Here is a 13086-nt window from a genome sequence, read left to right as displayed (position 1 = left end):
CAAGCAGTGATGAAGGTAAATATTTAGCATTCATAGTGCCACTGATTGATCAAAAACATCACTTCTCTAATAATCTGCATCTGGCCAATATTTGTATAATATTTATTATCATATTTGTTTGAGGATGAAGCTACGACTAAAGCACAGTCCCACCATTGTGGGTAAAGATCACAGAGTTACGTTAAAATAATGAGACAGGATGGGAGTTTAAATAATGCTGCCGATCAGTTAGAGGGACACACTTCAATGAATCCACAATGTAGCTATTGTTACTGACCACTTTACTCTCTCCGTGGCTGATAAAGTCCTTCAGCTGTTTGAGGGTGGCCAATCTGCGCTCGCGATCATCCTCCCTGGAGACTCGCCGTAGGAGGTTGGCCAGCCGAGACTCTTCTGAGTGAGCCACCCCTCTGTCTGCAACAACAGCAACATCACATGTTGGTATCGACACTCACTCCAGTGTTTCTCCATCTGCACTATTACTTGGACCAAAGCACATGTTCAAAATGTTTATCATCAGTAGACTCGCATGACTACACAGTGATTTGCTGTTTTTTTTTTTTTATAATTTTTATTATGTTAACACCATGGTGAAGAAAGTGCCCTTACTTTGCTTAGTGGTGGTCAGTGTTGAAATGACCATTTACACGTGCTGACAGTTAGGGAGAAGAAAATTATTGCTTTGTCCTTTTAATTGCAAATCTTTAACTCCTAGTGTTAGCTTTCCAAAGTCCTTTGAATTGTTTTACCTTTGTTATTTTGGATCATTATTTATGAGGTTACAATCTTAAACACTTTTATCCTTGTGCCTCACCACCACTATCTTCTCCCATGAAGAGCCTCTGAATGATGTATAGGCAACATTTGAACTTGTCTTATACTGCTCTGAGATACTTGACATATCCCATACATGGCCACATGTATGGGGTACTTAAATCTTACAATTGAAATCATCTTCAATCATGCTTCAATTGAAATTACATGCTGAAGTCACATTTTTACACTTCAGACAAATATGCAGAAAAATCTGGTTAAAAGTAACTCCAATATTCCTTAGAATGAACATTACACTTTATTTTAATCACATAACTATTTTCCTTATATCTGCAGAATATGATACGTAATCAAGGTACTTTGTTGATGTTGCCAGCTTCCTTGGATTGGATTCCTTGCCCATATTGCAATTGTTTGTCCAGCTATATATTTCACTGGTGACATATTCATACAGTTCAGTATGCATATTTCACTGGTGACATATTCATACTGTTCAGTATGCAAAAAAAGAGACACCAGGTTTTTTTTACCATGACAAGGAGACTACTACAATGACAAACATGGTTATAGTTTCAAGTAAATAGTACTGTAGTACTGCAGAGCCTGCTGCTGTGCAAGATACCTGAGAATAACAGGTAAAAATGAAAAAAAAAAAAAAAAAAAAAGCTTACCCTGCAATTTCCTCATGTCCTTTGAAGCTAAAGCACGGTTTCCATGCTGAAAAGGATTCAAATCCGTTGTCACGTCATTGGGCCTCAACTCTTGCCCCAGCGACTTCCAACCAAATGTAGTATCACAGACACCTTGACCAGCTTCATATCCACCTACACACATCACGCTGAATTAAATCAGTGAAGTACATAAAAAGCTTGGGGAAAAATTAACTTTGCCCATACAAAATTCCATGAGCTTTTGAATTATTTTTTTTTTTTGTGAGAAAGAAAAAACTACATCAGAACTTTTATTCAACAGTCTATTTCAGGTAAGAAAGTGTGATTTGTTGACAACTTATCAGGTCTGGATTCTGATTAATCACCTCAGTGACAGCAGCAACCATATTGTTTCTATTGAATTGTAAATGTGACAGGGGCTTAAGTTCATGTCAAGTATTAAACACCTGCTAATGCAGGCTTTGTCTCCCTGGCAAAACCAACCAAGTTCCTTTTACTAAAAGGCTATTACAAAAGGATAAAAATCAGACATGGCTTGTTCTGCCTTGCTAAGAGGACTATAACAAATGTATCTCTATGATCAAATGACCAAATCAGTAACTCTTCATCTCCCTATACTCATATTTAAACATATGATAAATAAATAATGATAATTTATTGGTGGAATCACAGTAAAATGTGGGAAAGATGGCATGGTTAGTCAGGAAAATTTCAATGTACAGTTCTTTAGGGTTTTGGTGGAGAATAGTCATATTTAATTGCTTATTGTTAAATAGCTGTTGAGATTCAGAGAAGTCAAATAATTTAAGTATGATGATAGACGAATAGGGACTGGCAACCAGTTAAGGTTGTACCCCGCCCTTGCCCAATGTAAGCTGGGGTTGTCTCCACAGCCCCCCGCGACCCAGAAGTGGATAAGCATGAATGACTGAATGAAATATCAACGCAGCACGGAGAGGCTGTGACGACAGGAAGTTGTCAGGTCACTCCTGACACCTCCACAAGCAGGTTTTATCAGCTGCCCAAAATGTAAATGCACAACCTCTTACTTCAGGTGATCCTCACAGGCCAGCTGGACACACTTTCAGTAAGCATTAGCATGTCTATACCACTGTTCAGTAAGGAGTCATTTGTGGATTAGAGTGAATTCAACCTACCCAGATATTCTGATAGAGCCAATTATTTCCTCTTCAAAAAGTTTTTAAATTTGATGTCATAACATGTAGCACAGCGGCATACTGGTTAGCGCAGTTGCCTCACAGCAAGAAAGTTGTGGGTTCAATTCCTGGATCTCGTGCCTTTCTGTAAGGAGTCTGCATGGTTTCTTTGTGCTTGCATGGGTTTGCTCCAGGTACTCCAGGTTCCTTCCACAGTCCAACGACACGCACAACTGGTGACTCTAAATTGACTGTAGGCAGGTGTGTGAGTTTGAGTGGTTGTTCGTCACTGTTTCTCTCTGTATTTACCCTGCGATAGACTGTCCAACTGTCCAGGGTGTAGCCTGCCCTTTCCTAATGTGAGCTGGGATTGGCTCCAGCAACCCCAAAGGCCCAGAAATGGATAAGCAGTAGAAGATAAATGAATGAATCTCTCTCTCTCTCTCCTGGCCTATTGTTGCCTGCATCTCCACCCACAGAGGTTAAATAAGGAAATAAGCTCACCTTAAGTACTTCCTTTTTCTCCCGGAACAAAGAACCTGTCCCATAATCATAGTAGAGCTCTTAATTTATTTCCCATTCAGCTGTGTTTCAGTACTGGCTAATTCATTATACTTGTGGTGATTTGATAATATTTCAACTGTCCTTTGTTAGTTGAACCTTTAAAATGTCCATTATGTACTTACGTTTTGTATCATAATAATCTGCAGCTCAAACCATTAGCATACCAATTAGCAATTAGGTTAGATGCTGCTTAGCCACAAACAAACAACACATTTGTAAGAGTAAAAATAAGCCATCTGGGACCTTTGTTAAGACAGTCAATTGAAATTTTAGATACACTTTAATACTAGTTGAATATCTAGGTGTCATAGCAAACCTAAAACATGTTTAATGGGAAATTTTGCAGCTCTCACCCTCTTCCTGGTAATTTTCTGCAGCAGCATAAGCATTGCTTGGCACTGCTGGCTGTTCAGGGCAGCTGGAGGGCAACACGTCGTACAGCACTCCTGGACGAGGCTCCCTGGACTTCACTCCGTCCTGGCTGGATGACACACTGTCAGCTCTTAACACACACACACACACACACACATATATATATGAAATTGGAAATTTGAGTCTGTTATGTCTGTTAATTACTTACAACTGTGTGTTACAATCTTTTTTCTGTTTGAGAATGTTTTTTTTTTTCTCCCCCCCCATCACCTGCACAAGGTTTTGGTTACTGGAAACACTTGAAATGCCTAGTCTAATAATCTACTTCATGGTTGTCTGGGCACTAACTAACCCTGTTACAGTCAGTAATCAAAAGTTATAGAAAGGAAAACCAAAACTATAGTGAAGTAAGACTGCAAAATTAGCATCAGCACAGAAGCAATAACTTAATTAACTTTAACTCACAAGCAATGAACATTTTTATATTTCAGCTGAAAAGGTTCGGGTATACACGTTCAAAGCAATGCAAGAAAAAAATTTAAAAAGGTTATTTGGTTTCAAGATGGTGAGCAATTGGACTGGCATTACAAGTGTACAAAGCTTAGGCTTTGGCCTTACTAGGAATGGATACCTGTCAACCAAAAGGTAACAACTCTACTTGATTTTGGCACCAGCTGTTTATTTCCCACTTCCAGAAAGCACCTACTCAACATAGCACCATTACTGGAGGAATGATGCACAATGTTAATGTGACATTCTCAAAACAGCAGTAATGCACACATGAAGAACGCTGAAAACCAAACAGGGAACTGTCTGCACCTCCTCAATATCCAGAGCATGGCTTTTTTGACTGCCCACAAAGTAGAGAAAAGTAAATGAAATACTACAGGTGGCAGTTTGTAGTGTCGCTTGGACATTCATTTATGGCAGGTTTGTTCTCATTTTCCCCAATTATGACACAGTTGCAATAATTTTCAGTGATCAATCTGACACAAAGAAGGCAGGCAAGTCGAGGTAAAAGTGTAATAAACGGTTTTTACATCACCTTTTGATATTGCCTCTGCTCTGGCATATTCTACTGGTAAAACCCATAATGGTGGTTCTGGGCTAAATGAGTTCCATATCCAATCTTGAGATCTCACGCAGTATCCACATCCATGTAACTTATGAAACATTGACTATACTAAGCACAACGTCAACCAAGTATTGCTGCAAATATTTTACTGGTGTTGGACACATGGCTCCCATACCTGGACGCCAGGGCTTGGCATCTGTGCAGAACCCACCATAAATAATGTCACAAAGTCAATTTATTAAACTTCCACAAACCAAGCGCCGGAAGCAGCGGGGGGATTATCGTACTAACAAGGGTCGCTCAGCCTCTGTAGTTTACATACCTTTACGTATGTGGTGTGAGCTTTAAAAGTTGCCAGATTGATGCCGTCACAGATTTCAGTGAACATGTCTCGAAACCATGGTCACAGGCTCTCTGAGAAAGCAACATTAGAGTGGGGTGGCTTCTTCCTGGTGCTAGCTGGCTAGCGTTAAGCTGCGCAGACAGTATTGTAGTCACGCTACAGGCTAAACACTGCGGTTCACAATTGAGAACCACAGCCCATTCACAATCTCTATCACCACGTAATAACTTGCATGTCACATACTTGGCTCGTGATTGGGAATATCACAGAAACACTGTAGTTTTTCTAGTTTTTGTTACTGTTTGTTCGCGTTGGCTGAGTGAGCAGCACCGGAAGCCTATCAACATGTAGCTAAACAGACCGAGCTAAAGTGAATGTCGCGCTTCGTGAAACGGTTCGTTAACGACCAGTGCTCGGTTCAAGCTACACTAAACACTCGAGTTCAAAGACAGAGTATTAAGATAGTTGTCAGCGTTTATTCATGGTGCAGACACACACAAACGTTTTGATCTACTGTGGCCGCAACTAAATTAAGCAGCACGACACAGGCCCAAAGAGTCGCCGCTTTATTCTACTTAGCCTCTCCCGGAGCCCAACACCAACCTGGCCTGCCAGTCATTCCACCGTGGCTGCAGTTTGTGGGCGCCGCTGAGCCGAGACCCCGGGGCTTTACGGCTCATTACCTTTTAGAGAGCTGCATGACCCGCTGGCAGCAGTTACCGTGTCCCTCCTCACGATTATTTTTCTCTCTTAATTCCTATCAAATTTCACAAGTAGGCTAGCTACTCGTTGTTATAGCTAGCTGAAAGTAAGTTCCTTCTTCTTCCTCGTCTTCTTCTTTGACGTTGTATGTCCTTGTCGGTGCATTACTGCCGCCCTCAGGGGAGAAATTGTAAACTAATGGCGTCAAATTTGTGAGATTATTCCATTAATCCTTGGCTCCCAATTATCTGTTGAGAGTCTATATATTAATGAACCTTTAATGTAAGTGAATGATACTTTTAAAGCTCTTTAATTTTTTTAAGTGTCTCAAGTGTCTTTTTCAATCTCACTAATTGGGATAAAGCACTAAAGGTGACTTAAGGTGGTTCAGACAGTCTGTGACTGATAGACAGAAATTGATCTAAACTACAAAAGTTTTCTGTCAAAAAATGATACAAACAATATGTTATCTTAAGCAATACAGCTGCAACAAAATTAATTAATTCATCGTCTACTGCTTATCTGATTCTGGGTCACAGTGGGTGCTGGAACCAAATTCTGTTCACATTGGATGATGGCAGGGTACACCTTGGACAGGTCACCAATCCATTGCAGGGCCAAAGTTACAACAAAATTTCATATTTCATATAGGTAGGTGAGATAGATAGGATTTAAAACATAATTTCTGTTTCTTTTCCCTTTTTGTCACATGCCTGGCTGCAAACAGTCAATTACCTGATATATTGCCACTGATGGTGTTTCACATTCTGCTTTTGTTGATGTGGTATTAAATTTTCCCTCCTCCCTCATTTCTCTGACATACAATAAATCCCTTGAAAGTCTCTATCTCTAATTCCATTTCAGTAAGTTTCGATGTAGCTTCAGATAGATGGCTCAGAAACATCTGTAAAACCTTATATATGGATGTGACAGGTAACCTGACCTTTTTAGCCTCTCTAATGTTGGCTGGCTGTCCAACAGTCACACACTTAATTCACTTTACTGTAAACCTCCTACAACCTCTTTTCCTTGTCCAAGCTTGAAACAAATCCAGTCAAATTCCTAGTATGTTTACACATACCTGGCAATAAAACTATTTATGATTCAGATTAATTCCACCATCTCTGGCTTCATTTTACCACAACTTTCATAAATTTTCTCCCACCCACTTTTCCCTGAAGGTCATCTCCATTCTACCTCTTTTTAGCATATTTGACTTGTCAAAGGACAGTTTTGCCACAGAGTCAGTTTGCTATTCACTGACCTCATATCTGTGTCCTCTGTCCACCTCTTGCCAACTCTAATCTCCTTTTCCATTTGGTGACTGACACCACCTACCACCACCCTCCTAAATCAGTGCTACCGAAACCACTTTGCATGTAGGGATATAATAAAAGTAAAAAAAAATATATACAAAATGTTACACCCACATCTGTTGTTGGCTGTCACGACAACCTTTTCTCCGACCCCCAGTTACATCACTCTCCATATCATCATGCCCCTCTTTACTTCCTCAGAATTTTCTCTGAAACTTCCTAATTTTTCACTAAATTTGGAGGGTTTTTATAGGGTCCCCGCATGATAATTTTTTTTCATTTTGTGAGACATTGTATAGTGGAAAATAAAAGAAGAATACCTCAATTTGTCGTGCACTCTTGTATTTTAATATATTAATATTTTAATGTTTTTTATCAAGTATATAGTCATATTTTTAATATGTTTTTATATATATTATTCTTAAATTGTTCTCCAAAGCCTATTCTTTTTGATTCATAGCTTTCCTCTTGGTTGCTCAGCTTCCAGTTTTGTATATTTATGTCCAAGCTTTTATCCAAACATATTTCCACTATCAGGTGTTGCCAGCAAGAACTCTAGGGATTTTGGCCCCAACACAGCAGTGAAAATTTTTGATTCTACATAAAACATAAGCATTTTGATGGTATTTTTGACTATCATTCCCATATTTATGAAAAAAGAACAACATTACAGTTGACATGTAGGGGAAGCAATGGGCACTCTGAATACAATGGAATTCATTTAGATTAATTTATTTCCTGCAACACTGATATTGATACTTAAATATAAAATTAACTCTTCCATGAAAATAAATAGCAATTATAATCTGTGGAGAAAAAAAATGTAAATCTCAGCAAAAAAAAAAGGCCATATATGATTTCTCATTTATTTTAGAATTTAATATATCAAATAATAGCAAAGACATAATGTTGCTGAGACCAGCTTCCTCTATCAACCCCATTTTCAATCACTGGCCCTTGCTCAACCTTTCTCAAAAAGTGTGCAAAATATATGCAAAGCAATGCACACTTCTCCAAAGATGCTTTGCAGCTGAAGCTTAAAAATTGCATTCAGGAGTTCAAGAGGGAACAGGTTAAGGGGGAGTTGCAAGCATATATACACGCTTTATACACTCTTAAATGGCCCCAAGCCAATTTCCCATGTGGGTTTAAGGCAGGAGTAGATAAGGTTATAGGTAGGCCCCAGCTGAGCAAAAACCACCAGACCCATCTTGGTCCCAGCTTTTAGTCCTGTATAGGCCATACATGGGGACAGTATGGGTTGAAATATGGGTTGCAAGTGGGATTGTCTGCGGGCTCCATGTTGGTCACATGCCAACTGACCATGTGGGTTTAATGCAGGATTACACTAGGTATTAGATGGGCTACAACTGGGTTAAATACACAAGATCCATCTTAGTCCCAGTTTTAAGATCTACGCTACTCTACTGACCATAATTAAAGGATTTGGATTATTTTCAAATAATCCAACCTAGAGCTGCAACAATGAAATTAAATTAAAAAAATATTTATCACCAACCAGTCTGAGTCAGGCTAATTTTAAAAAAATTACCACATTCACAACTTTTTATTTATGAACATTTATGAAAATACTAGCCTTGAAGGTCTTTACCATCTTTTAGTAGTTTTACTTGAAAAACCAATAAAATCCAAATAAATTAAATCCAATATTACAAGATAGGCTTGAAGTTAATGTTCTGTACTACCTCTAACAAGTTTTACTTTTAAACAAGTAACTAATGTAACTAAAATTTTAACAGGATAACTACTGAAAAGAAATTGCACTCAAATTTCACTTGGCACTGGCTGGATGCCCTTTGTCCTCCCTCTGTCTCTTGCCCCAGTGAACCATTTCAACAGTGCCCTCTCTGCTTTCTGCTGGTTCACCTGTGTTGTCAGTGAATTCTTCTTAAGAGCCTCTGTAAAACAAATTTGATTGACAGTATGAGCTATGAACACTAATAACATATTTTCTTCAAACACCATTTAGAATTACACATGGCCATATTATCAAAAATATTTATTTCCATCATATTTCCATCATATTTTTCATAAGTATTTATGAAGTACTTGAACGTAATAAGCTGTGTGCTTGCACTCCCATAGTTGTGTGTGTCCCGGGACTGAGGATGCCTGAAACTCAACAAGACTCTGTTCATCGCAGAATCACTCATAAAAGTGGAAAACAAGACTCAAAGGTGTCACATCAAGTTAATTTAACTCTATGTTTTTAATATCTTTTATTAGTCTCTTGTCAACTCTTATGGTTGAAATTATCATTGACAAGAAAGCAGCTGACACACTCAAGAAAGTTCCCCTGTCAAACAACACCTGTGTCCCCTCTGGTCAGTTAATTTTATTGGGAAAGTGGTGAACAAAAAAAATACAAGCCAGTCAGTTCACTTTGCAGCTGGTTGAAATGACAGATGTGAGTGGAGATGCTCAACTCCTGGCCTTCATTCATTACAAAGATATGTCGCACATCAACAAGCATATTTTATTTGCAAAATTCTGCCAGGAAAGACAAGCAGGAAAGAAAGGTTCCAGGCTAAGGACAGTTTTTTCAAAGAACATGATCTGCAGTGAAAAACTGCAGCTATATCTGCACCGATGGCACAGCCGTGACAGGGTTCCTAGACATTTCAAATGTCAAAATTCCAGACATTTTCCAGACCCTAATTTCTAGACTTCTCTGAAAAGATCTGTATCATGTACATAACTTATGCAATTTCTGCGAGTTTTTCAGTTTTTGTAGTATTTTTTTAAAACATTTTTTGGATAAATTGTAGCACTTTTCCCCAAAGATTCACACCATTGACCCTGATTTGAATTTACATTGACTAAAAAAGTAACGTTCAGTCTCAGAACAAATATGTGTATTTCTGGTATTTACTAATTTTTGTCCAATTGGGGTCCACGGTCTCATCCAGAACTAGCTCCAGGAGTATTGCCAGTAACTCTGACAGTGCAGAATGAGGCACCCAAGTCATCAACATCATTGCTTAAGTCCAACTGCTGATTTACAGCCTCATTTGAATTGTTCTCCATATATTCCTGAACCTGCACATCCGGATCCACAGCCTGCATTTCACCAAATGAACTTCTTGATCCAATAGCTGCACTGCTAGGTCTGCCAGGTCTACCTGGTCCAAAGCCTCAATGGCAAGGGTCATTAAATGCTGCTGCACCCTGCTTTTGATTCTCCTTGTCCTTGTATTGCCATGGAAAAAATCAATTTCACTAAAATTCACAGGTGTGTTACCTGTCACCTGTAAAATGGCTTTTACTACATCATAATTTTTTTTCAGTTTGAGGTAACTGTTAAGGCTTCCATGTAAACAAAGCCTACTAAACAAAAATATAATGTAAACTGTAGGTCTAATCTAAAATCAATTTCCTAGCCTTCTTTGAGGTGGTTCAACTTAACATAATTAAATGGGGAAACTACCTACCCACTACTCAGTGGCTGAAATATTTTGTATTTATTTCACAAGGAAATCTGGTTTTATATTCCAAAAATGGCATTACTTTTAAAGGGTTCACAAGGGTTAATATTGTTTCATAAGTAAGCTTAAACAAACAACACTATTCTATCTAATTAAATCCAATGTTGTGTTTATCAATCAAAACACTAGCAATGGGAAGTCTGCTGACCCTGTTCTTTCCTTCCTCATCTTAGACACACACATGCTTACAGAAGCACTGAGCAGAGGCAGGCAGCAACTGTCCACCATCATGCACGCCACAAGGCCTGCTACATTTTTTGAGCTTGCAACTGCAATAATATCAGAACTGAAAATGACAATTGAGCATGGACTGACGTGAATATTTGACAAATTATTATATTCATCAAATTACTTATGTGGCAAAGAACAACTCTTTCCAACAGTGTGTGAACTACTGTGATCTCGACAAATCTAAATGCGTCCATGAGACAATGGTTGAGAGAAGTCAGCAGGAGGCACTTAATTTATGTTTTTGCATAGGTAAATACTGTGTGTTCAGGTTAAATTCCCAATTTTGACTCTTATAGATGAAAATTATCGCCACCACCACCCTAGAAAAAGAACGAGTTCTTATTTTGTTTGGATTTGCCATATTTTTTTCACAGTAATCTCAGGTGAATTCACACATATAACTGAAAGAACTATGATTAAACTCCTTGACAGCAACATTAAACTGTTAATTAATGGCACTAAATAAAAGCTAGGATGAACACAGACAGGTCTAGATGTACTATTTTACTAGGGGTGTGCCATCTAAGGCACCACACAATTTGATTTGATTACGATTAAGGGTGCCACAATTCGATTATTCAATGCTATTCTACCATCCACTCAATGTTTTTACCAGCCACCATTTAGCAAGTGTACTTTTATTTCATTTTTAATTTGTCTTGCTGTTTTCTTTTTTTTTAAGTCAACAGTACCACTCACGTAAAAATATTTATTTACCAAATGCTCTATTTCTTCACCCACATTCACATTTACGGTAGATTAACTGTATCTTCACCCTATTTTTCTGTTCTTTGTGCTCTACTAGGGATGTAATCTTACAAGCCCATGATATTTATTGCAGTATTTTAAGACATATCATGATATCAAAACTCACTGTATCATCGTAGCACATTAAACTCCACAATAAAATATTTATTCCACTATTCATAAGTCAACAACAAGAACATTTAGTCAAAAATAAAATATCTTATCTCCCTTTCTCAAACACCAGCCTCTCTCCCCTTTTCATCCCTCACCTGTCTGTCTGCCCCAAACTCCCTCCTCACCTCGCTCTTTCTCCCTCTGTATCTGCAGTCACACAACACAACGGTAGTCAACATTGTGAGACATCGGCACCGTGTGTCTCGCGTTGCGTCTGACTCCAGCTCAGTAGCGGCTGTTGTTGCTGCAGCGCCTAAACAGCAAAAACTGCTTGGAGATCAGCTGTGAAACAACACGGCCGCGGCCACGCACAGACAGACAGACAGACACACACACACACAGTCAGCTGACATGGTGACACGGACCATCGTCTCTCACACTCTCGCAAAGGCTGTCACTAAACAAATTCACCCACCACACTTAACTGTAGCCGCCATCTACACTTGGGCCGTTTCTGAAGGTGTCCGGAAGGCATGGGAGACTTATATTAGTTCCGCCCGCTGCGGTAGTGTTCAATTTCGTTATGAAATATAATCGTTTTTAAAATGTATGAATCGCAATTGCAGCAGTGGCTGCTGTGCTGAGCAGATGTATTTTTGTATTCCAAATTGCCTCCAAACTGTTTAATCTGCCTTTGTTTTGAGAGGGGCTGTATAAAATCAGTGATGTTATGTTGGCTGGTTTATAAGGCGTAACTACTAGGCTAACGGGGCCAAGATGGCGGTGGCAAAGGATGCTGGGTGCAAAGTTTCTCCGTCAAACAATTTGAGGCTTTGTGAACAGGCAGACAGAATATGTGTCAATTTTAACGTTTTAATGCTAAAAAATGTGACTTTAACACATTAACATTTTGGTGCCAGGACTAATGTTCCGTGAAAAAGAGAAAAAGTTCCGGAAAACTGAGACAGTAAAAATTTGAACGCAAGCTAGCTAACGTGCCAACAGAAAGAAAGAAGATGACTTCCAATGCTAACGTGAGGGACTTAAAAGTCAGTAGAAATGAATGCACCAGGTGAGGAAAACAGAAACTACTCTGGGATATACAATGGACGCAATTTCGGCCCAGTCCTGTGACACCCAAGCGAAATATGTCAACAAGTGGAAGAAACGGGACTCTACAGGTAACGGTGACAGTGCAAATGCCAGCACCAACATATTGGCGGCTATCCAAGAACTCTCCAATAAACATGACGAGACGTTCCGTAAGATTTCAGTGATTGAATTCAGGACAGAAACAACGTCTCAACATACTGAAAAATTCTCTTATACAGTTGAACTGTGGTGGATTTGAATCACCACAAAGGCATTTTGAAACAGACATTGAACGACTGAAAAAAGAGAACACTTTCCCCGGAGGATCGAGGGCTCGAGAAAAACTCTGGCCCCTTGTGGAAAAAACAAGGAAAGAAGGACCTTATGCTCTGATAAAGGGGAAAAAGATTGACCATTTAGAC

At 39.0% G+C, this 13086-nt stretch overlaps 1 protein-coding gene across 2 annotated transcripts in view; it reads right to left on the bottom strand.

The window, feature by feature from the left end:
- Positions 1–5780, bottom strand: part of smg1 (SMG1 nonsense mediated mRNA decay associated PI3K related kinase) — a 61587-nt gene extending 55807 nt beyond the window's left edge. For both annotated transcript variants that reach the window (XM_029507649.1, XM_029507651.1), the window contains exons 1-4: positions 5560–5780; positions 3520–3668; positions 1446–1598; positions 278–414 (exon numbers count right to left, since the gene is read on the bottom strand). In XM_029507649.1, coding sequence (XP_029363509.1) covers positions 278–414; positions 1446–1598; positions 3520–3668; positions 5560–5636 — 516 coding nt within the window. In that variant the 5' untranslated portion in view covers positions 5637–5780. The remainder of the gene's footprint in view (positions 1–277; positions 415–1445; positions 1599–3519; positions 3669–5559) is intronic.
- Between the last annotated feature and the right edge of the window lie 7306 nt (positions 5781–13086).

The sequence above is a fragment of the Echeneis naucrates genome, chromosome 8 (assembly GCF_900963305.1).
Source record: "Echeneis naucrates chromosome 8, fEcheNa1.1, whole genome shotgun sequence".
NCBI classification, from domain to species: domain Eukaryota; kingdom Metazoa; phylum Chordata; class Actinopteri; order Carangiformes; family Echeneidae; genus Echeneis; species Echeneis naucrates.
This window is presented reverse-complemented; position numbering and strand designations above follow the sequence as displayed.